Here is a 25,588-nt window from a genome sequence, read left to right on the forward strand (position 1 = left end):
ATTTAGCAAAAATGAAGTACTAAATTATTCAGCATTTAAGCAATCGCATAAGGAATATGTAGCTGCAAAGGACAAACTGCAAAACAAGATTATTTTTCTGCTACTTCAGTATATACTGTAGTTTCAGCAGGGACTTCCCGGGAGATAGCTAAACGTTTTTTTCATGCACAGAATTGAGATCCCTGCTTTTAATCTCACAGTAAAAGTTTGATTTAAAAATAACATTTTTACTGTATTTACAGCTATGTTTTCTTTCTCAGCTGTATAACTTCTTTGGTTTTTGTTTTTGTTTTTTTTTTTTTTTTTTAAAAGAAAATGACCTGCTCTGTTACAAATCCATATGCTGTTAAGATTATAAAGAAATATTAGGGAAGTCTCATTTTTGGATACAGGTACTATGCACATACAGTACATGCGTATGCCCAAGGAATCACAGAGATAACCCTGTTCAGACAAATGCTATATTCTCAGAATGACAAATTTAACTTAATGAGCTTTAAAATTTCACTGTTTCCTCAAAAAGTCTTTTTTTTTTTAAAGCCATGATGTACACAAACTAGATTATATTTATGTTCTCCAATAAGTGTTCTGATGAAGTTTTGATATACTTTGATACATCAGCTCTAACCTTGTATAAGATTTTTTTCCTTTTTAAGTTGTTCTAAGTTTCATTATGAACATTTTGAACGCCTTACAAAACATGAATACAAGCCTATTCCTCCCTGAGAGCGTTATCACAGCACTTAACAGCCAGAAGTACAGCGAGAAAACAGGCGTTATTTCACACAATTTCATACAATTTTCATATACAGCTCTAAGAAAAAAACTCACATCTCAAGCTGTTAAAACACAGGCAGGAGCCCGTGGCACCGGAATTCATACAGAACGGATACTGTAAAACATCATGCCGACACCTGACAAAACGGAAATCGCTGTTTGCCAACGCACGCATCTTGAGGCTGCAGTATTAAAGAGCATCAAAACAACTCCTTACGGCGATAAATTTTGTCTTAAGTCCCCATCTCTTTTATTCTAGCATCAAATCTAGCATTGGATTTCCTTCTGGCAGCTGCACTAAAATACTAAACCATGCTCAGGGGCTGAATGACACGATCTCGGCATCACGGTTTATTGACTCACGACGGATGACCGGCACGCGTTTCAAGGCTTTGATCACTGGTAGAAGATTTTTACTTATCTTTCAAATGTTTATTGCAAATTTTTGAACTCAAACCGAAGCCACATACTAATGATTAAAACAGCAAGACACCCACTCCACCTAATATTAGGATTTGTTTTTAAAGAGAACACTTTTTCGAACTTCATACCGAGTATGTTTTTGGTTCTTGGCCACAGAGCAAGCAGGAATTCTGTACTGAATAAAACTACGCTAGATGTCAATATTAATTTAAATCTATCCCCACAATGAGCTGATAGCACAGAGTCTCTTGAGCAGAATTTTAGGTGTGCTGCCCAGTTCAAAAACAGACAAAATTTAAAAATTCTTCTCCATTTCCACCCTGCCACTGTGGTAAAAGGCTTTCAGAGTTCTGAATTTTTTTTCCCCCCTCACCTCATTAAAATGTTGGAAAACAAAATATAATTCTGACAGATTTAACCCATCCACAGCTACCTAAATGGACAATTCTCTTGTTACTTTCAGGACTGTTCAAAATAAGTCAAACTAGTCAAAATAAATACCTATAATATGCACATTAAGTTTATCCATTTAATTTTTCCACTAAATATGCTAAAAAATGTTGGGAGGCCAGTATTTTTGTAAAGTCAACTCAACCATTCTGCAGTAAAACCAATTTACAGAAAGTAAACTGCAAAACAACTCTATTAAGACCCAGACTTTACTTTGCTAAATTACTGAACTATATGCTTTGTTTTTATATTGCTCCACTTTTGATCAGTTTGAGATTTTGACGCGCATTTCCTTCAGAACTCAGGAAAACAAACCCCAAAACTTAACAGAGAAGGGAAGGACCTCCCCACATGGCACCTGAGCTGATCACCTTTCTGGCGGGAGAGCAGCAGGCCTGGAAATGTGATTTATTGCACCAAGACCCCAGCCTGGAGGTAACTGTCACAAGAACAGGCACCACGCCACCCTTTGAGGGCTGACACGTTTCCGGAGGATTTTGGCCACCTCCCCATTAGAAGGAACAGTGAGACGCTTCAGATCCATCCCAGACTGGAAGTGCCAAACAGCAACTATTTCCACTGCTCCCACATCTAAACTCAGTCCCGTTCCCTCTTGCCTGCCCTTCCCTACTCCCACCCCCATTCCAGGTCAGGGTCCCCACTGCCCCTTTTTACTTGTGGAAACATCCCACGCTCTATTTCATAAAGGTTCTTCACAGCTTAGTTCTCCTTCAGCCAGTTCCAGTCTTCTCTATGCCGCAAAGAGAAGGCCCCTAGGTCTAGTCACTGCTTTCTGTGACATTAGTGGCCGCCCTTGCAGTTACATCAGGCTCTTGATGGAGCCTACTCGCCTTCCCTCAGACTCTTCATCCCCTCTGCAGTCAAACCGGACAGCTGCTTCTTGCCTGAAGACCTGTAAGGGGTCATTCCATTCAAGCAAGAGAAAAGAAATTACTACACACTTCCTATTCCTGAAGACACCTTACTTTCAAAGAGCTGTTACAGGGAATATCGCGGGACTGGCTCACATGCTTAGCACAGCTGGGACACGGACAATATGATCAATGCTAGATGGAGTGAGGGGAAGTCACATGCGATGGAAGTTAACTACCTAGAAGAAACTATCAACTGATGTGCAGAACTTATACAGGAATTGCTAGTAATTCAGCTGAATTAAAGGCCTGAGAAAGTCACAGCTTCTGCCTCAATGTTTTAAAACAGACATGTTTGAGACCACAGCAGGGGGTTTTGTTTTAAGTTTTGTCAACATAATAAACAACTTGACACCCAGCCTTTTAACAAAGGAAAACACAGAACCACAACAATTTCCCTGCTCAATACAAATATAAATACAAGGCAAGTAAGCACTTGACCATTTTTTTTTTTGCCAGTTGTTATAGGTGAATTTGAATCCAGAAACATGAAGCAGTTCGTTCTTCTCAAAGGATATTTTGCTAAGTAGTAACCCAAATACAAAACGCATCTTGGCATGTATTAAAATGAAAAAGTGTTGACATAGATTCACACTTTATTTCGTTTTTTCTAAAAGAATAAAGTACCAGTAAAGATCCATGTGTTTGCCTTCCTGCAAACTCTTTGCTTTTGCTGAGAAGTACTTACTCCTGCAGCCAATCCCACACAAATCAACGCTTCCTTTCCTTAGATGTCACATGAAAACTACTCAGGTTTTAAGTGTTGTGAACAGGATTTGCAATCTGTTATAGCGTAAGTAAAGAGGATTGTCTGTATTTATGGAGCAAGTGCTGGAAAACAAAGAGAGAATGACATCTCCTTTAAAGTAAATGCAGACAGTACGACTGGCATATTTTGAAATTCTAAGGCAACAATACTGGACCAGCATATGAAACTACTGTTGAGTCCAAGTTAACGTACTGCTTTCTTCTGCAAAGTAGAAGTACTCTGATGTGTTTTCCCTTTCCTTTTTTTTTTTTTTATAATTCAGTAACAGGTAGCAGTATGAAATGCGAATATTGCCACCAGATAACTTACATACTCGACTTCTGCATTCAGTGAATCCCTTAAGATAACATGTAACTTAAATAGCATAGTAGTATGCTATTTAAGAAGATCTATCTGGCAATATTTCATGTATATTAAAAATACACATGCACATTTTTGCAGACTTGTAATTTAATTTATTTTCATAACTCACTACAAAAATGCAGGTTCACAACTGCTACCATACACTGGGACTCCTACAGTAGTATGGAGAATGTACAGGTGTCTTTCCCAGAACCAGCAATACTGCGCATTGTGCAAATTTTCTAGGACTCCAATCCTTTTTGAGCAGCAGTTAGAAGAAAACTTGCGGGTTGAATACTGATATCAAAATACAGATTTAAATAATTTACTCTTAAAAACATTCATATTTATAGCCTCTTACAGAAAATAAACAATTCATCTGATTATCAGTTATGTCCTCAGTTTTTCCAGTTCCAAGGTATACACAGGTCTCCATCCTGCAGCACAGAGTAGAAATGCGAAATGCAAAGGTGCATGCCTTGTAGGTATGGCAATGATTCTTCTAGCAGTCGCTTACAACAATCTATCATCTGTGCGCTGGAAACACTGGGTTCCTTATACAGCCGATCCAAAGAAAATTTTTCAGTGGAAGTATCGATTAGCTCTTTTTCTGTAATCATCATCCTAGCAAACGAAGACAACACACAGTGGAAAAAAAATTAGAACTTAATGTCTTAAAGAAACCCTTGAAATAAGTATATTTGTAGGTTATATGTATGTAAACAAAGGTGTCACTTCATGTACAGCTATGGTACAGCTGAGATTTTTGTGCAGGCTGGTACCAGTGTCTAACTCAGAGGTTAGACTGAACATGCTTCCATGACCATGGTCAACAGTACGCCTACAGAATCGCATTTGAAAGCCTGCACCATGACATTTTTTTGCTCACCAGGTAATGGGGAAAAAAAAACAAAATAAAAGTCCTACGAAGCTCCATTTTTAATGTAAGGGATGGAAGTACTTTAACCTTAAAAGTGTAAGCCTTAAGAATAAAATCATGTTAGTAACTACTCTGTCTTCTTAACTACAACCAGTACTCTGCATGTCATCAAAAACAACAGATGACAGATACGGCCACCTGATGCATATGAAATGTGTTAATAACTTACTAATTGCAGGAAGTATATAGAATATTGAATTCATAGCGCGCAGATGACTTTTTCCATTCACCCCAAAGAATGGTAAGACACCAAATGGAAAACTCAAGCTACTCAGAAATAAAGTTAACACGCAGAATTAATTAAGAGTCACTGGAACTGTGGCTCATCTGATACAGACAGTTCAGGTTCAGGCAAGACTTACTAGCTCAGGCACTGTGCCACATTAACATTGCTATATACTTCTTCCAGAGCCAGCTTGGTTATAGAAACACGACTGTCGCTGCCCCATGACACAGACCTTGATCTAAGAATGCTCCACAACTCCAACCGGACTTTGTGAGAGCAGCTACAAAGCAGCAGCACTGTTTGCAGAGCCACTGGGATGTGAATCTGCCCAAGCTAAGCACGGACACAGCTACTGATACTATTTGACTCACATAAAATCACTACTGAAGGGGCTCAACGCCACTCTCCAGAGCTCAGTTTGGGATCTCCATGTACTTGGCATGGCACTATGTTCTGCTGAGGCACTCGGATGGCTCCACAAGAGCCCAGCTTTCGCACTCAGGGCTGAACTGAGCCAGTGAGTTACCCTGGAGCATATCTTCTACCCTCTCTACCGACTGTATCCGCACCACCCTCCTGCGCACCATCTCTGATACCCAAGCACCAATCTTTCCTGTTCTGTGAAGTCTCAGGCTCCCTTGAAAGATATAAAGATAGCTGCACATAGTCAGAACTCCAGGTTTATTTTTAGTCACTTCCACAAGGAGGTTCACACCTCTACCACAATACAAAACTGCTACTTTACAAAGGCAAGGGAAGAACTAGATTCATACTAAATCCTGCATTACTAGAAGACTGACATTATCCACACAGATAAAAGCATTTTCTAGAGCAGCAGCGTTTGAACTCTCTGGTGCATCAGATCATACAGAATTCCAGCTACACTATGCTATTTACTGGATGTAAAACATTCATCTGCTTGGGCAAAGTAAATCCAGTATTTTTCAAAATATTTTCCTTTATCTAAGGCTACAGAAAATCGGAAGTACAGAATGGGTTCTGTTCAAGGAAGCATTAAGTAGAAGTTTTCAACTTCAATAAAAAGACAAGGGGAAATATGACATATCCACAAAAAAAATAAGTAGAGGCGATAAATACAGAATAACTGTTTTGTATTTCCTACAGCACAAGAACAAGACAATGCCAAATTAAATCATCAGGCTGTGGGTCTATAAATCAAAGAACGCCTCTTCCCTCCTTCATATACACATACTATATGTAATTCAACTGTGCAATTTGCTGCCACAGGATATTCTGGAGCCATAAAGTGCAAATTGGCTTGAAATTAGACAATTAAGAGGGAAAAAAGAAGATCTATTGAAGCCTCTTAACATGAGAGCATTATTTCCAGCTTCAAGTATTTTCTCAAGTGCAGTCAGTCAGAAACTGGGAAGGTGTACTGTAAAAAAACTCACCACATTTTTTGCCCCATTCATACAGTCTTTCCGTAAACTAACAGATGATAGGGACAGAGCTTCAATATGACCAAGTATAGCTGCTGTTTACTATTTTATACCAACCAGCAATCATCCAACACACAACAGAAAAGCTGAGATATTTAGCTTGGCTCTTACATTATTACAACACAGCTGCTTATACTCTGAGGGGAGTCCCACAATTCTTTCACTGCTAGTCTAAAGACGACATTTTTCTGGATTAGTGTCTTCATCATGTGGGGTAGTGAGGCTTTTTGCATCTGGGTAAATCGCTCACCAAATGCACGCATTTGCTACAACATCCCTCCCAACCTCTACAGACAATACTTTCCCAGCTGTCACATATGGACAGCTACATAGAGGGCTATTCAGCGGTTATTGTATGATAAAAGTAACTTAACTTCAAAGCTGGACTAGGGTTATGGAAAAATTCCAAACCTCCACGTTTTACAGAAGTCCACCTCCAAAATACATTCTCCCAAGTAATCAGATCTTAAGAGAGCTAGAACCATAAAGCCTTCAGTAAGACTCATGCCTAAAATAATCTTCACAAAAAAAGATCTGGATCTATACACCCTGCATACACTCACAACAATGTGATATTTCAACAAATCATTAAAAGCTTTCCAAAGCAGAAAAACAGACTTGTAGTAATAACATCTAAAAGGACAGTAACACCCAGTTACCTATCACAGTACTTTACTCAAAATAAAACCAGTATCTTTACTTTATGCTCTTAATCCTCAAAGACACATACTACATACAGGGTGGCAAGGACAAAATTGACAGTTCTGATGGATATTACAAGTCACAGACTTAATATTGTCTAATATTGACTAATAGTATGGTACTATGACTCACTATTGTCATCTCTCCCACCTCACTCACACCTGTGAAAGTACCAAGGAGGTATTTCTCTCATCATTCTAACCCAATTTTTTTTCTTCCCCCTGTTAGGTGCTAACTAATCTTTTCCTCACCTAACTGACAAAAAAACAGAAAGAGTAATTCTCTAGTCGGTCCCAGTTATTTTTAGTTTAGATTTCACTGTTTTCCTGTCATAATGTTAGTAATATTAATAGAAGTTTGTTGCTTTTCTTATTGAATGAAAAGGTCTCTTCCTTAAAAAAAACACACCTCTTCTTTGGGGAAGTAATTGTAACAAAAAAAATTACATAATTTTGTCTTGTAAGCAAATATCTTTTATTTCTGCATAAAATACAACTGTTTATGTTCACCGAACAATGAAATTTTTAACTTAGTAAAGCTGATAGGTAAAATTCTACTTCATAAATGGAAGTTTTTTCCACCAAAAAAATCATGAATACATTTTCCAAAGTTCTCCTCCTCCTCCAAATAAAATATATGACATGCAAAGACTTTGATGAGATAAATGTATTTAGTCACACAAACACTTACTCTTCCTTTCTTTTCAGATTCTCTCTTGCTTCCTGTGCTTTGGCAAAAATAAACCATTGAAGGGTTGCTGGATCGCAGACTGTTGGGATCGTAAAGTGTCCAAATTCATGTAAGCTTGGTGCGTATCTGTCACTAATGAAACATGATGGAAATAAAAAACAAGGTATCATTATTTTTATTATGCAAGTATTTATATGAATTACTTTCAGAATGAAGATAAAAAGAGTATCAATTAAACAAAATCAGAATAACTGATAAAAAATTAATCAAGTTTGGTTCATGAGAACACAGAAGCATCACACAAAGCTTTTTAAAAATTACATTTCAAAAGCAACTCTGTTGACAATACTCAAAAAATATAAACAGCAGCACCATCATACACAGCTGAGCGTTGACCTGACAGCATAAAACGTTTGATTTAACCCCACACCACATTGTAAGATAAAGACAGAACTTTTATTTTAACTTGAATGAAACATGCAGATTTTCTTCAATATGACTCCTCTTACCCCATAAAAAGGCACTTAAAACCTTCAGAAACAGATGTGGACATATTAGTGACTTTGATTGTACCAGTTTTCTTCTTAGTGAGAACAATAATCACAGTAACAAAAAAAAAAAGAGAAAAAGATCTAAAAGGAAGAAACTTTTCCTACAAACACCTACCTTTCCAGAATCATTTGCAAGCCTCGCAGACTGCGAGGATGAAAAGGTAGTCTACTGTCACATAATTTATTATAGAAATTGTCCAGGGTCTCATAGTACTCTTCTAGAGTCAACAGGGGTTGCAGTTCTTCAATATATATTACTTGTATGCCTCCCAGAAGCTGGCTTATGCGATCTTCCAAGAACAGCAGCCTTTTTTGAAGTTTATAATAATTTGGCAGTCTCTCAAAAATCTGTGCACACACACAAACATTTCCTATGTTACAAAGCATATAACTTAATTTTAAGAAATTAAAGAAATAGCAAGAAACTATAAAAGAAGAGACACTTAACAATGCAAACATGAAACCCAAGGGGAAAAAATAACCAAAGAATACAAAAAAATCAGAAATATCAAGTATATATATTTTTGGGCAAGATGTAATGGAATACGCTCTTACATATTTTCAGTATTTATACTATAAAGGCACCAAAAGGTCATAACAAGATTGATGGATGTCCTTTATCTCTCTATACACAGAAATTAATAGTCCCAGATCCAAAAATATAATGATCTGAGGCTTAAATAAAATGTTTATCACCACAGTTATAGTGGTATTCCACATACAATCAAAAGTGGTTTTGCCAGCCTAATTTATACCAATTCTCAAAAAATAAAAGTGTCTCCGTTGCTGGAACTATTTCTTTCCAAGGGTTTGGTGATAACTTAGCTCGTCTTGAGTCTGAAGGGAGAGGAGAAAGGAGGACGGTACCAGACTTCTAACTTACAAAACCTATACCAGAAAAAGTTAAGAAGCGATCAGACTTGGAAGCTGAGACACAGAAAGTGTGACAGGGAGAAGGCTGGAACAGGGCAATAAGTGAAAAAGGAAAGTCTGTAGTAATAGTCACTACTTACCATCTACCCAGTTATTACTAGAACATATTTCTCCACAGAAAAAATAATGCTGCTGGAACAAGTCAAGTGATTTCAGAATAATCTCTTCAGAAATCCAAGGCAGTAGTAGAATCAGAGCAGCTTTTGGCACAATAAAATCCATTGCTTCGACATCTCCATTTGTTACTGAGAAAAACTGCAAAAATCCTCTAAATACTGTGCCTCTGACCAAGCATTCTACAGATTGACTTGGACACTATGGCTTCCTTTTTCTAATAATTAGTAATAGAAGTACTAGCACTTAGGACTGCTTTCTAAAATGAGTTAGAATTGGACAAAAAAAAAAAATCTGGTCTCTAAAAACCAAGCAACTAACCAACCTCACACAGATTTTCACTGACTTTTCTGTGTATCACTTAACATGATCTTCAGTGCATTTTAAAATAAAAAGCCCTTGATTTCAGATTCAAACACATACCTCTCCTCTGTCTTTCAAAGCAAATACTATAACCACAGCCAACTCTACATGTTGTCCCATCTGTACAATACTTTGCGCGGATAGATGACTCCTTCAGAAAAACCCTCAGCAAAAGTTCAAAAGAGGAAGCATTTCTCTTTTCAAGGAAGGAAGTGTTTTTTAGTATTAATCAGAAGAACACTTTTACTCCAACAACTACCAACACTTGCAAATCTCAGAGTAGGAAGTTTTGCATTAAATTTTAGTTTCTCAGTTTAAGTTCTTTGTAAATCATTCACATTAACAAACCATAGTTTGTTTTCTCCCAGTGAAACAGATACTGGCAAAAATTCAAACAACTACCAAAGAAAGCTTCGGACTGAGTGCTAAATTTTCATATTATTAATTGATTGGAATACAGAAATAGAATATTCTGATAGTCTAGCTGGGTGAAAATTCCCAACTATGAAATTCCACCAATTATCTCCTTTATGAAGAAATATTTTTTGATAGAACTACGAATAATATTTCAGCAACTGAGACTGAAGAAAATTTCCTTGAGTGACATGCTGATATGACCATGTATTTTATTTGTGGCTTTGCATAAATACTTTGTCACTTACGATGTTAGAAAGCTTGCCAGCTCTGAACTTTCTGCAAGCAGCAGAATTCGCATAGCCACTAAAGAAATTTCTGCAACATCCACATTACCTGCCTAAAAGAACAAAGTGGAGTGACAGGGTTTGTTAGCAGCCATTGACTGAAACGGTCACTTCACAACTCCCTTTTAAGTCTCATTTTTACAAAAAAAAAACTGAATAAAACTCCTAAATTCTTCATGGGAATGAGCTCATGATGGATAATGAAATATTGTCCCAGTTCTCATTGCACAGACTAGACCATTGCATAATAAATTAGTTTTCTTTATAGCTGCTCAGGGGTAGGACTGATTTGTTAGTGAAAGCAGCAGTAAATATCTGACAAACATTGTTGTTAGTAACAGTATATCACAGGATTAAATTTAGAATGCGATGCACACAGTTATGTTATACATAGTAGCTTTGTGTTTGCTTTAAATTACTCATCAGTTATCTGCACCCATTAATATTTTGGTTATAGTTGAAAAAAGGATGTCATAACAAGAGGCATTATCGTTTACTTTGAAATCTTCTTACTTTGGTCCAGTGATGGTGAACATCCATGGTCCCCAGCATTATGTGGCCTGCTGCACTCATACCTGAACGGTCTGTAAATACCACTGTGCGTCCTAAAGATTGAACAAAGCTCTTTACTAATTTGAGTTATTGCAGTTATTCCCACAACTATTTAAGGCTTAAATGTGCCACTAACATGTCACAAGCAACACATTTCTGCAGCACAAACACACATGGGTAGGTACTTTTGTTATTCTCAAAATATGAGAGTGATTCTTGACAACTCTAGTTCAAGAATTTTTTTCATACAAACTTGAGTTAGCATTCGCCTTCTCCCTGTTTAAAGTTAATATATTTTTAGTTAACTGGATTCTTTTCTTACAAAGATTACTTTTTAAATAAGAGAAAATCTCAGCAGACAGCACATTCAAAGAATTTGTACAAATAATGTATGCAATTGGAAATATATGCTCTACGTATAGATCAAGAAGGTAAAGGTTGGTCAAAGAACTATTAGCACAGCCATTCAACACGACTCTCTCAGAACTCTCTGCAATATGCAAGCCATGAGAAACACCTTCGCATTAGGTGTGGGGGGTTTTGTTTGTTTGCTTTTTTTTTTTTTAAAGAAAGAACAGAGACAACACAAAAGGATTATACTAGGCTCATTTTTTTGAGAGGATAAATCAGTTTAGAGTCTCAGTGTGGGTTTGTTTTCTTTTTTTTTATTTAAAGTGAAGTACAAAGATTTTCAAGAATTCTTTAGGGTAAAAGCACAATTATTTATCAAAATAAGCTTACACAAAAGTCATCAGTGACATCTATTAATCTATAAGACAAGGCTTAAATAGATGCTCCTGCTCTCAGAATCAGTTTTCCAAAATCCTTAAGAAAGAGCAACACTGACTTTAAGGCATCTAGTCCATCCTTGTACCCCAAGGCAAGATCAACTGTACCCGTATAATTACTGACAGGTATTTGTCCAGTATATTATTAAAGATCTTCAAAGATGGAGACTACAGCAGGTTCACAAAACAGACTTCTCTAGTACTTTAAATCCTCAGCATGCTTAGGTAAAGAAACTAATTTGAAACCTGATACAATTTAAAACTACTACTTATTGTCCTACCCACTCTGTCTTTTGACAAAGGATTAGGTGAACCCTCAAATGAAAGCAACTCAAAACTGAGTATCTGCAGACAGGCATAAAATGTGGAGTTACAATCAGAGAAAACAGCTACTGCCACAGGTCAAACAGCTGTATGAGAAGAATGGTAGGTCAGGTTTACAGAATGTTACAGTTCTTCCTGACAAGATACAGACTTCAATATAGGTATTTTATAGAAAATGCATGATAAGAGAAGACAATATGATTTTAAAGGTATTCTACTAAACCCTCCTTATATGGGCTCTTTAGAGAGCTACTAGCATTTTTGTCTTGTATTTACCACGGGTAACAATTGATTGCTACCTTTACCCCTTTCAGAGATTTAGTCTGGATTTTTTACATTCATTGTTAGTACTAAGTCTAGTGCCTTCAACTCACTCAGTTTGCATTTATCAAGAAGTAAAATAGAAGCTGAGTGTAGCAAATACACTGTAAGGAAAGGTCACTTTAAAAAATACTCAGTAGCTTAAAATGTAAGTTCTCATCAGCTTTTCAGTAAGCCCGTCAGGTTTTTTTTGCAGTTATCAAAAGCATTCTTGAGAAGCACTAGAGCTCCCTTGTCACAGAAGACTCATGCTCATCTTTGAATCAATACTATATTAGGATATATGAAACAAGCAACAGAAATACCTTTAACATGCTTTAATACTTCAGGTCTCTGCTGGACTAAGCGACCTAGACTGTGTAGTTGGCTACAGCGGTGAGCAATACCCCAGCTTCTCTGCCACCTAAATAAAAAAAACCAATTCAACAACTAAAACAAAATAACACTTCTTCATCAGTAACAAAAGCAAAGACCTACTGAAAAGCTGTCCGTGTCATATGCTATTTTAACACATAAATGCCTAAATAAAATTTCGCAATCTGTGTTAAAGTGAGTGCCAAAAAAAGGAAAAAACCCAGATGAAGTCAGATATAAATAAATAAAAAGTAATAAATAATGAAATGGAATAAAGCCAGATATAGGAAAAATTAATATCAAACCTGGTAGACAGAATAGAACTTGCAAATCTTTCCCCCAATAAGAAGGGAATTAGCAAGTAAATAGCAACAGACAACCCATTATTTGGTTCAGTCATGTGGCACAGTTTCTGTTTGTACACTACCTGATGTTTGTCCAGAGGAGCAAATGCTATATATAAAGACATTGCCTCTTTCTTTTTTTCCCCCCTTTCATAGTCCAAAACATTGCTATGATTCCCATTGTGAGTTGCTATATATACATAATCATATTTTACAGTGGAATAATTTTTATATATTTATATATATAAATATATATTAAACCATACAGGAGCCAGGTATTATGTTGGTGACTTTAATATACATAGTTTTGACATCTCTTTTGTCACAGACAGATCAGACAAACTATTAATCAAATTTCAAAAAGCATTTAAATTGCAAAGTTGTCCCAGTGTATTGAAAAACTACATTCTTTCACAAACTTCTGGCTGACATAAAATTGCCTCATAATGGGAAATTTCCATTCCCTTATTGTACTGGTCTGTCTGGGATGGAGTTAATTTTCTCCATAGCACCCCTGTGTTTTGGATTCTTTAGTAAACCAGTGTTGATAACACACCAGTCTCTTGGCTGTTGTGCAGTGCTGGCACAACATCCAGGTTTTCTCTTTCCCCCCGCCCCACTCTGCCCCCATCAGCAAGCAGGCTGGGGTGGGACACAGCCAGGACAGGTGACTCCAATTGACCAAAGGGATATTCCAGACCACACAACATCATGCTCAGAATAAATGATCGGGGAAAGGATGATGAACAGTGGGACCTTCATGGTTATGGCATTTGTCTTCCCAAGCAACCATTACACATGCTGAGGTCCCCCTTTCCAGAAGCAGCTAAACATCTGCCTGCTAACAGAGAGTAGTGACTGCATTCCTCCTTTTGCTCTGCTTGAATTCACAGCTTGGCTTCACTTCACCTATTAAACTTCTACCTTAATCCACGAGCTTTCTTGCTTTTCCTTTTATTATTCTCTTCCTCCCATTCCGCTGGGTGTATAAGAGTGAGCAGCTGTGTGGGTGCTTAGCTGCTGGCTGGGGTCAACACACATCATCTCATCTAGGGAAATCTAACTAGCAAAAAGCCACTCTGGGATGCTGATAATGGGACCATGCCACAGCACTTCTGAGGCAATTTGATCTATTATAACGCAAGTAATTCTAGTAACTATTTACTGGTACCTAGCAATACCACTTTGCTTTTAGTGCCACCAGGCAGGAATGTAAAAAGGTGGCTTATAGATCCTACCTTCTCTTCAGCTGTCTGAAACATACATGGAATAAAGCCAACAATCCCGTTATTTTGCTAATCTCTGAACGCTAGCGTTAGGCAGCACGATCACTAGTAGTAGTTTCCTATTGAGACTGTCAGATTCCTCACACTCACATTCTTTTCTGAATTATGGTAATACAATTCTTGGAAGGTTAGTAACTCCTCAAAGAGCACAATAGTTTTTGTGTATTTTAAAAGTGCAAACTATAAGAAAATTAAATATAAGCCATGAATAAAACCGAACCAACGGATTTAATACTGAAGACTGTTTCAGTAACTTAAATAAAAAACCCACCACAGCACAGTTGCAGAGGATTAGAAATTGTGTTCACAAAAACTGGGTTCAGCTTAAAGGAAGCTAGGGTCTTTCACAGGGGGAAAGGAACAAAAGCATATCAGAAGCTCCAGCTCTTTCATTCGTGGTTAAAAGGATTTTTAGCCTTAATAATTTAACAGACTAGCCCTTGAAATAATTCCCTCAAGTTTATTTTTCCATTGTTGAATAACCTCACTGCCATTTTCCCATTCTGAATATCCCACTTGAGAACATCCTCATTTAAAGGGGCAAAATTTAAAAAAAGATCACACATTATTTTCTGAAAAATATCCTGATGCATCAAGGTCACCAACCGTACTCAGGCCTTTTGAGCAAACAAATATCCTCCTCCTCTGGAGTGTGGGGAACAAGACGCTAGAAAGAATAACATTTTTTCTTAAGACTTCACAGGATGTCAGTATGTACCATGCGCAAAGTTGCATTTCACCGCCAATCTAGTCAGATTTGTAGACATTCACTTGAATTCAGGGAGAGAAATTTTATCCAGCAAAACACTCGAACTAATGCATACACACAGGTCCTATTTCAAGTGCTTAAGTGTTTGCCTCAACTGGAGTCTATGCTTTTAGTTACAAATACTAGGTCTTTTTGATCAGATTGTAACAGGAAGCTTTTGTCCGAGGAGAATTCTTCTGGAAAAATCTTATTCAGTGCAATAATGCTTTTACATATATGAAATATAGGTCTTTTGGAATAAGCCTTTAAGGCTCATCGACAGTATTACCCAACACTTATGACTGTCTTAACGCAAGTCCGACTGATTTAATTTATTACCTGATATCTGACAGCTGGAGTTGATGAGAGAGTTCAAATTTTAAACGTTCTAGTTCTTTTCTAAGTGGCAAACTCTTTTTCAGCTTTTTTACTGCACTTGCTTCATTACCATCTAGCCAGGATCTGAAAGAAGAGGAGGAAAAATAACCCAACAGTAGATCATAACAGACCATCAAATAAGGGAGGTGGTACTAAAGGGTCAAGATAGATAACTCTTACAGAGCTGGGATGAACACAGATTAAACAGGTCAAGGTTTTACAGTTCTTTTGTCAATAATCACAACCAGGCAAACATGACTCATGAAGTACATCTAAAACTTTCAATAAATACATCATTCTATTTCTAGGAAAAAGCTACTATAAGAGACTTAGCCTTTGTTCCTAGCATAAACTTCTTTTCATGCTCTTATTTTTACAAACAAATACTTGCATTCTCATACTGTATTCTAAGTGAAAAAAATTCAAACTCAGAAGCAAAAAGAGAGGCCTAGTGCCAAATGGCTAAGTATTAAAACCAGACTGTTAATATGTAACTGTTTGTGGCACTTCCCGTAAATGTGTAAAAATCAGTAAAAATATTCTGTAGTATGTTGAATCTGAGTTAGGTATTCTACAGTAGAATATATTGTAATATTTTTATTTGTGAGGTGCTAGGCAGGATGAGGGGTATTCTTTGCTCTGAAGATACTACCACTGCAGTTCTGCATTTATTTCAAATGGCACCTAAATCTTAGTGTTACAAAATGTTTTTCAAGGCAGCATTTTTCACCCTTCCCCAAAATGAGCACATACAGAATTTATAAACAACCAACTCCTAAAATACAACACGCTGCATTTAATGCAAGTTCAGTATTTTTAATTAGTTCCATTTAAGTATTAAGGTCGGTATGCTGAACAACTAATCAGAAGCACAACACTAAGATATCTGGCAAATTAAAACCTTCTAACCTTAGTTTTCATGTATTATCTCCCTGACCCCCAACAGAACGTGATAATGAAATATTAACAATCAAGTTAATAGCCTTATAGTTTTGTGTTACAGAAGTCCTGTAAGAGGTAAGGAGCTATTTGGAGCAAGTGGAAACTGTCTCCTTCTGAATTGCCACCAATATTCCACAAAACTGAAAACCTAGATTAACCAAAACTAGATTGACCAAACATGAATGCTGGGCACAGAGACAAGAATGCCTTGGCTTAGCTGGCATTACAGTTAACCCAGGAGCTCATCTGAACTCTCTTTAATTATAAGAAGTTTGACAGAATTACATGTTGGACATTAAAGTTTTGTAGTGTTCAGAATGTTTACTGATTCCTTTAAAAACCTCAGCATTAGAGTAAGACCAATTTAGGTTACAAAACATCAGTTAAATAAAAGCCTTACGTACATTAAAGTTGTTTCCACTCTCTGGGCTTGTTCTAGTTCCTCCTCAGGATCCTTGAATCCAGTAAATGAATAATAAGTCTTATCCCATTTGATGGGTCTGTTCAGCGTGCTTTTTGCTTCCTTGTGGGGCTGAGAGTTCACATTCAAACTTTGAATATGCTCCGTAGATAAACTGCAGGAGTTGAGAATATCTAATACTGTGCTCAGGAGATCCCTAGTATGTAATGTAAAACTGACTGCTCGAAACCCTATAAAATACAAGTCCCACAAAATTAGTATTATTTAACTAGAAATATTTTAAATACATTCATACTTCTCTCTTACAAGAACCCAAACAAGGCATACATAGTTAGAAAATGTTATTATTTCAATACTCAATGCAAAATTCATGTGCAGTTTAACCTTAAAACTGTTATGTGTCCAAAAATATAAATAGAGCTGTTTTAACTATCTGAATCATTGGATAAATTGGAAGCCTAGCTACAGATGCAGCATAGCCCAAAAAAGGATGCTTTTGCTTTAGCAGTCGCAATATTGTCCAACAGCTCTATACAATTCACATTATTACTGATCATCGCTCTGGATATCATTTACTGTAGAAGCACAGTACTACTACAGCTCTCCACAGGCTATGAACAGAAGCTTCAGAACAAAATATTACACTTGCATACTGGCTAAAATTAAGTCCCATCACTTAGCTATTGGGCCTAACCGTCCCCTTGGAAAGCAAGTATTAGACTCAAGAGCAGAACACAGCTGCCAGTTTAACTGTTATTTTAAGGAGACTGGACTTAACTCCACTATTTTCCTGAAACACAGCATGATTTTGTTTTCTAGACTAGGGTCCCTCAAAATTTTCTCAAGTGTTTTGACTAGCAGGATACAGAACACAAAACCCATCTGTTAGATAAGGCACATTGGTACATCAGAAACAAATATGCAGAATAAAATTAATCAAAACCAATATTCCAAACTCTGCAATATTTTCTGTAGTTTCAAAGCTGAGAGATGACGTGCTAAGTTGAAGCTTTGGATATGTAAAACTTCTGATTACAGAGTAAGTTCCTACTGATCCTACAAGCACCCTGTCACCGTGTACTACACATAATCTGCAATGAAAACAAGGACCCAGCTGTTCCAGTTAAACACAACAACGACAACCTATGTTTTTTTACTTCCTCATACTGTAACTTGACCTCAACTTTGTAATTTCTTATTCTTTCAATGCTTTTTGCAGCTTAAGATGTTTAATTACTTGAGATGGACCTAGTTGTCTGATCTAATACATATTTTCATGGTTTGACAAGATTTTATTCAGTTGAAAAGTCATTACAACTGCACAAGACTAAGTAATGGTCTGAAAGAATTTAGATACAGGAAGATACATTCTGCACGATATAAAAGCACCTGAAGCACTGAAGGATTCTTGAACATTAGAAGAGTTTGGTTCTCTTTCTCTTACATAAAAAGTAAGCTGGGTTGGCTTAAAGGAGCGAAATCCTGGTTTCTGTAGATTCTCCAAGTAGCCATTTAACCTCTTCAGAGAGTTTTCATTTACTTCCTGTTTAAAAAAAAAAGAAAAACCCCAGTATTACAGATAAAGAATTTGGCCACTTTTCATCTATATGTTTTTAATCTTACATGCAGAATTAGTTTCTACAAACTGCCAGCTGCTCTTAACAAGTATGATACAGTTCATATTCTCAGCATAAATGAATAATTACCTGGCATGAATAAAGTGTATGATGTACATACTTGTACATTCCAAAACACCACTTTTAAGGCTTTCAAGCTTAAAGGAACCTATTGATTCAAATGCAATGCTTTATCACTTTGAAATGCTGTGCAAGTAACATGTATTATAAATCAGACTGAAGAATTCACTATTGTCTTTATAACAATTAAACAGAAAATATGACTAATAAATAATGGGTGTTTAAGGGATCTATCCTCATTAAAAATAAAGTCCATCTTTCTGTTCTCTGGTAACAACCATATTCAATTCTAATACTACTTTTGTTTCCCTGACAGCAGGAAAACTAGAAAGTTTCCATCCTTGATATATGACACATTTACAAAGAAAACATACTAAAAGATTCTTACCCTCTCTTTGGGATGCTGGCCAAAGAAATCTGGATGCACAGCAAAATAGAAAGGTCTGAGAGCATTGATGGCATCAGCTCCTGACAAAGTTCTTGACTGAAGAATGCATTGTACCAATACCTTCTCAAGACATAACCTAGTAAAGTAATAAAATGTTTATGTACTATGCAACCAATCAAGTGACAAACTGATATAAATTACATTAAATGTGATAGAATGGACTAAACATTCACAGTTTCCAGTATAATCATTTAAAACTGGTATTAGAAGTCTGAGTTCTGAATTCTTCCTGTTGGGACTCACAGAACAAATCCAACAGGTTTGAGAGATGGTGGATGCCAACAGCTGATTAAAGACATGTAAGTAAGTACAATAACTTTTCCCTCTACTTTCTCAAAGCAGGCTCAAATAGAAGTTCCCCAGTCAAACAGTTCGAATGATGAAGACTGGCTTTAGTGGTATTTTTTGCAGCTATTGCTGAAGCTGCTCTTAAAAGCCAATCCTTACATACTTTTGAACCTCCAAGTTAAAAAGCAAAACCCAGTATTTTTCAAGCAGTGCCAAAAGAATATTAAATTTTACCCGGGAATAACAATCACAATTCAATCAGAAGTTGTTCTGCATTATTTTCTGAGGTCCACATACTTGTGTCCATTAAAAATAAATTAATCTACTTTCCCAAACATATTCTTTTATACAAGACATCAAGTAAAAAGGTTGTACTTTGTTGTCCTTTGATCTTCACTGAAACAGAAGAAAACAAGGACTAAAAGAAATTTCAGTGGTGGGAAAAGAAGATTGTCTCAGATAAGAACAGAAGGAAAAGTTGAAAAAGTTCTAGGAAGTTCAGAAAGTACAAGAGATTGAATACCTCCAATCATGCATAAATCAGACAACAGTTCTGCACCGAGCGCACTTGTGTAACAGAAGACTGAAATGGAAGGAAAAACAAGTTCTGAATTAAAGACCACCAAAAGCTCTTGCCACAGCTCAAAGTTGATATTCAAGTTCACAGACTAATTACCAAGAGACAGTATATATAAAAGCAGCAAAAAAATGTGAATTGGTAAATATTTAACAATAGATTTCTCCTTCAGCTGATTTCACAGGCTAACAAATTCAACAGACCAACCATTTTCTGTGTGATTAATGCTCATTTTTGTTTGCAACTCAGAAGGGTAGGGGATTCTGCTCTGTTAAGCAATACAATGCTGTTTCACTCCTCACAGTAACGTTCAAACTGCAAGCCCTAAACAGGACTATATATGGCAGATTGGAGGAAAAGCTGCTTCCAATTCACATAAAACTAGTAACTTTATTATTAATAGTAAGCAAGACTGTTTTACAAAGAGCTATTTGTTCAGCATCCTAGACCAAATAATTGTCCTGGACACAGAAACATATGAGACTATTTTCTGACTGCTTTCATTAATTAAAAAAAAAAATCTCCACACTCCTGCTTAGACAATAAGCAGTATTTTTCACTTTGTCAAATGGTAGAGTAAATGACAACAGTTGAGTTGTCAAGCAGATGCAATGACCCTTACTTTACCTTTTTTCTGTCAGCCTTTCCAGCTCTTCAATTAGGTAAAAGCAGTTAAAGCTACTATTTTCTGCCTAAGAGGTGGGCAAATATTTAATTAGTGGATCTTAAAAGTCAGCTTGCTAAAAACAGGAGAAATTTTCGTAGGAAAGTGGAATGGAAAAACCTGTAATGTAAGATGACTGCTGAAATTTCAAACCATTATGACTAAAAGCAACTTTTATGTGAGCGGATTAAATGGAAGATTTAGATAAAAAGATAAAATGAATTACTGGCAAACACTCCTACCTCCTTGCTGGCTGCATCTCAGAAAAACTCTAAGACTAGTCATCACTATAGCCCAGGATCCTACTCAAAAGAGCAAGAGATGGTGAACTACCACAGCAATATCATGCTTTTATGGAGAGCAAAAGCTCTCAATGGCAAGAACATGCCAGAGTTGCTCAGCGATGCAGGAAAAAAACCCTTTACCTGACCTGGCAAGAAAGGAAGCCAAGCACACTAGATAAAAGTCCACTTGGTCATATGCTTTACCATTCTGGATCCAGAAACACCCAAATAATTGTCTTGCTGAGAAAAAAAAACTGCAGAAATGTTCTTTTTTTTTTTTGGCAGCAAGCAGACACAAAATGGTAAAAAGGAAAAACATTCTTTCCAACAAAGGAAAAAAAAGTAAATTAACCAGCTACCTATCTGATAGCAGTTTTGACTAAGAGCCATGCAAGAAACCCACATTCTCCTAGACCCAGCTGCTAGGAGGAAGTAAGGAGCTCAGTTCTCTCTTCACCTTATTCATACACTATTTGCCACATCCACTCTCGAGCTACGTGGCATGCCGCTTCCAGTAGTTAGGAAAAAAAGTTCCAACATACCTGGAAACTATTAATCATACTTCCAGGTTTATTAAGCATAAACTTCCATCTGGTATTCTACCAGAAAAATGGCAAAGTATGGTTAACTTTACTTCCCTTGTTTTGTATCTAAACAACACTGTCATGCTAGTAGGAAGGCTCAGGATTCCAGCCAAAGCCAAAAGTCTATTTTGAACGTGCTTAAAAGAGAAACGCTCAAGGGCCAAAATTAGTCTGCGTGACAGAAGGAAGAATTCATTCACTGAAGGTGAAAGACAGAACTCTGAGGCATCCTTCAAGTGAAGTGACAAAATACATGAATTAAAATGAATTTAGAGAGAAAAAAATGCAAGAGAGATGATTATGGCTTCGCTCACAAGGAGCAAGGATTGTTCCAAGAGCTTCATTCAGATTTGAAGAGCAGAGAAAGGCTTCCTGTTAAAACCAAGGTCATAACAACTTTGAGGACAGCCGTCTCCACTTCAAGAAAGATATGAAACACAATCTCTACAAGAACACATTATGCAATCTTACTCTAGGACTGATTTAATTTATTGATTAAATAATTCCCTTCAGCTTTCTTTTTACTTTTTCTTTGCATGTCTCTGAAGTTTAACTTTTTGGTTTATAGCACTGGCACTGAAAGGTTTTGTTAAATTAAGCTTATTATTACAGATATGTTCACTCATTTTGAAACACTGAGCTTTAATAACTCAATAATGCAGTGATATATTGGATATCATATTCAGATTTAGACTACCACTTTCTTATAATTGAGCTATTTTAAAGCCCTTGTTTTATTGAGAGCCTTTTTAATGTCTCACTTGAGGATAGGCATATGGCTTTGGGGGATTTTCAACTGTGGATGCTCTGATGAAAGCTTCAAGCTGTAAAGATGAGAAAGCCAAAGAAATAAGCATTAAACAAAATACAAAACCAGTTCTACATATATGCAAATCATAAGCAAACACTTAAACATATGGCAAAGGTAAATTAGGTCAGCAACACGCCATACCTTCTCACGGCTCTCAAGCAGCAAAACATTTCAGCAACTCAGTGGTCGAGCCAACTTTTAGCCATCCACGAGCTCACTTAAAAAAAAAAATCCTGTTTAGTAACGGACATGAGTATTTCCCCCTGTTACTTATCAGTGCATTCTCTAAACGCTAGGCGATAACTTTTAACGTCACAATATAAAGTAATATAAAATTGAGAAATCACACATAAAATCTAAAGCTTTTCATAAGAATGTTTTCAGTTTCCTCTACTAACAGCATGTCTTACAAATACTGAGTTGTTGCCAGATTTTGACTTGAAGCCAAATATTTAAAGATGCTCCAGTTCAGAAAAAAACCCTAAAAAGTTATTTATTGAAAATGCTTCCCGCCCTTCCTGATGCTCAGTTTTTGTCTTGAAGTATAGAAACAAAAAATAAAGCCTTTTTTTAAGCACCAACACATAACAGCTTATGGAATTCTGCATAAATTTTTACTCTAAGTCCAAAACTTTCAAACAAATGATAATACTTTAAAATTTACATGCCAACTATTTTATAGAGGGACAATGTAAAACCAAAGGGAAAGACACTGTCATACAACAATGCCTGTAAATCTTTATCAAAAATTTGCTGGCATTCATAAAAATGAATCAGCAATTTTAACCAGCAACTTCTGTGCTATGCAACTGTAATTGAGAGTTTTCCAACAGGAGATCAACCACTTAGTGTGTCAGAGCGCAAACACATACTTAATGATTAGGCATTACGAGAGAAGCTCCCTACTGGCAATGGTTTCTCATGTGTTTTCATGCACTTTTTTTTATTAAATAAAAACCCCATACTTTTCTTTGCACTTTTCAAAGTAACATATTCCCACTAAATATGCCATTTTAAAGCACCTGGGATGAGCAGTTACAAGAGAAATACCATCCTTGTTCCAACACAGCGTGACGGTTCTTATGATTATTCTGCAAAACACCTGAAGTTTTAGAAGTTCATCTTACTAATACTTAACTAAGCGTATAAATTGTTTACCAAATATTTCACTAGAGGCGAATGGGGTGAGACAAAAAATACGCAGAACTAAAATACCCCCAAAATACTTTATAAATTCTGTCTTCTGATGTTCAACTAGGTGGGCAAGACAATAATTATTTCATTTTGCGTGTCCCTAACAACGGTCCTAATCGTAAACTAAAATATGTCAGCAAGTTCTCTGCTAATAAAACAAGTTTTCTGTCTCTGTAATTTTAGCTTCAAGGGATTTGGACAGAGGATGGAAAAAAACAAGAATCTCACTAATCTGTGGTGACACTTTATATAACCAGACAAAAGCATCATTGTTTCTTGTTTTAAGTGCTCTACTAACTGCTTAGTTATAAAAATCTCCTGGTTTTGAGTAAGTTTCCCCCCTCACCCCACCTGAGAGAGATGCTTGCCAGCGCAAACCAAAAGCGTTAATTATATCGCATTTGGCAAAGAATCCTTTGGAAAGACGACGTTGGGGCGCTAACGCCTGGCCGCTCCAGCCGGGATTACCCGTTCCGGCTGTTTACCTGCCCCTGACGGCACCATGAAGAAAACACGAAAGTTAAACAGGGCGAGAGGGAAAATAAACGCTGGCGAAAGGGGACGGACGCACCGCCCGGGAGACGCCGAGCGCCGGCGACCCACCCGCCGGCAGTTTGAACTGTTTAAAGCGCAGAACCCTGACGGAATTCAGTTTAAAATTCACTAACGGTAACGACGTCGGCCTTTCCATCGGCACAACCGTCAGGGATGCGTGTCACAGGCCTTCCCCGCTCCCCTCCCCCGTTAAGAAAGCCAGGAATAACGGCGCAGCCCCGGGCCCTCCGCGGCGCCCGGGCAGGTGCCTCAGGGCCGAGCCACCGGAGAGCGGCGGCACCGACGGACCCGCCGCCCCGCCCTCCCCAGGAGGCTCACGGCCGCTCCGCGACCGGAGGGGCCGAGCCAGGCGGACACAGCAGAGCCCGGCCCGGTTTCAGCGCAGCCCCCCCACCCCCCGTGCCGTCGCGCCGTCCTCCAGCTGGCGACGGCCGAGCCGAGCCGACCCCACCCCGGTGTCCCCCTCGCCGCGGAGGAGCCCGAGGCCCCTGTCCTGGTCCCGCTTACCGCCGCGGCCGGACAGCGCCCGCCGGGGCTCGGCCCCCATCGCCCAGCGCAGCCACCCCCGCCGACGGCCCCGGAGGCGACAGGAGGGGGCGGGGCGGGGCAGCACTGCGCGCGAGGGGGGATTCCCGCCGTGGGGGGCGGGGGGGGGGGGGAGCGGCACCAGCCCGCGCCTGCGCTCCCTGCCCCACCTCCTCCACGCGGCCCGCCCCGACCCCGGCGCTCACGTGGCGGCCGCGCGCCCGCCCCCCCCCCCCCCCCCCCCGCCCCGGCGCAGGCGCGGGCGCGCGGGGGGCGTCCGCGAGGGCAGGCGAGGGCTGCAGATGAGGTGGGGGTGAAAATGGCTCCCGAGGGGAGGGTGTGGGGGCCCTGCCGGCGCTTCCGCAAAGCGCCACGCGTCGGGGAAAGGAGGATTAGGTGAAACAGAAACGTAATAGCCAGTGATGTCATGTGTTAGGTGTTGCTGTTGCCCTTGGCTGCAGACCCGCTGGAGGGTAGGGTGGCCCTGCAGAGGGATCTGGACTGGCTGGATCGATGGGCCCAGGCCAGTGGTTTGAGGCTCAACAAGGCCAAGTGCCAGGTCCTGCACTTGGGTCACAACAACCTCATGCAGCGCTACAGGATTGGGGAGGAGTGGCTGGAAGCTGCTGGAAGCTGCCTGGTGGAAAAGGACCTGGGGGCATTGGTTGACAGCCGGCATTGGTTGACAGCCGAGTGAATATGAGCCAGCAGTGTGCCCAGGTAGCCATGAAGGCCAGTAGCATCCTGGCTTGTATCAGGACTAGTGTGGCCAGCAGGACTAGGGAAGTGATCATGCCCCTGTACTTGGCACTGGTGAGGCTGCACCTCAAGTACTGCGTCCAGTTTTGGGCCCCTCACTACAAGAAAGACATTGAGGTGCTGGAGCGTGTCCAGAGAAGGGCAACAAAGCTGGTGAGGGGTCTGGAGAACAAGGCTTATGAGGAGCCACTGAGGGAGCTGGGGTGGTTTAGCCTGAAGAAAAGGAGGCTCAGGGAGACGTTATTGCTCTCTACAACTACCTGAAAGGGGGTTGTAGAGAGGTGGGGGTCGGTCTCTTCCGAAGTAACAAGTGATAGGACAAGAGGAAATGGCCTCAAGTTGCGCCAGGGGAGCTTTAGGTTGGATAT

At 38.6% G+C, this 25,588-nt stretch overlaps 1 protein-coding gene across 2 annotated transcripts; it reads right to left on the minus strand.

The window, feature by feature from the left end:
- Positions 1-1,187: 1,187 nt before the first annotated feature.
- On the minus strand, positions 1,188-24,642 carry TCAIM (T cell activation inhibitor, mitochondrial). Of its 2 annotated transcripts, XM_074575122.1 has the most exons (12): positions 24,444-24,640; positions 22,329-22,404; positions 19,791-19,850; positions 18,920-19,055; positions 18,224-18,377; positions 16,818-17,064; positions 15,433-15,555; positions 12,667-12,764; positions 10,890-10,981; positions 8,381-8,613; positions 7,715-7,846; positions 1,188-4,317 (listed from the first exon to the last, which is right to left on the minus strand). In XM_074575122.1, exons 3-12 carry the CDS (start codon positions 19,802-19,804, stop codon positions 4,092-4,094), a joined length of 1,455 nt encoding a protein of 484 aa, XP_074431223.1. In that variant the 5' UTR covers positions 19,805-19,850; positions 22,329-22,404; positions 24,444-24,640; the 3' UTR covers positions 1,188-4,091. The 2 variants fall into 2 exon arrangements, with proteins under 2 accessions (XP_074431223.1, XP_074431221.1); XM_074575120.1 differs by lacking the exon at positions 19,791-19,850 and having other exon boundaries at positions 24,444-24,642.
- Between the last annotated feature and the right edge of the window lie 946 nt (positions 24,643-25,588).

The sequence above is a fragment of the Larus michahellis genome, chromosome 2, assembly GCF_964199755.1.
Source record: "Larus michahellis chromosome 2, bLarMic1.1, whole genome shotgun sequence".
Classification (NCBI taxonomy): domain Eukaryota; kingdom Metazoa; phylum Chordata; class Aves; order Charadriiformes; family Laridae; genus Larus; species Larus michahellis.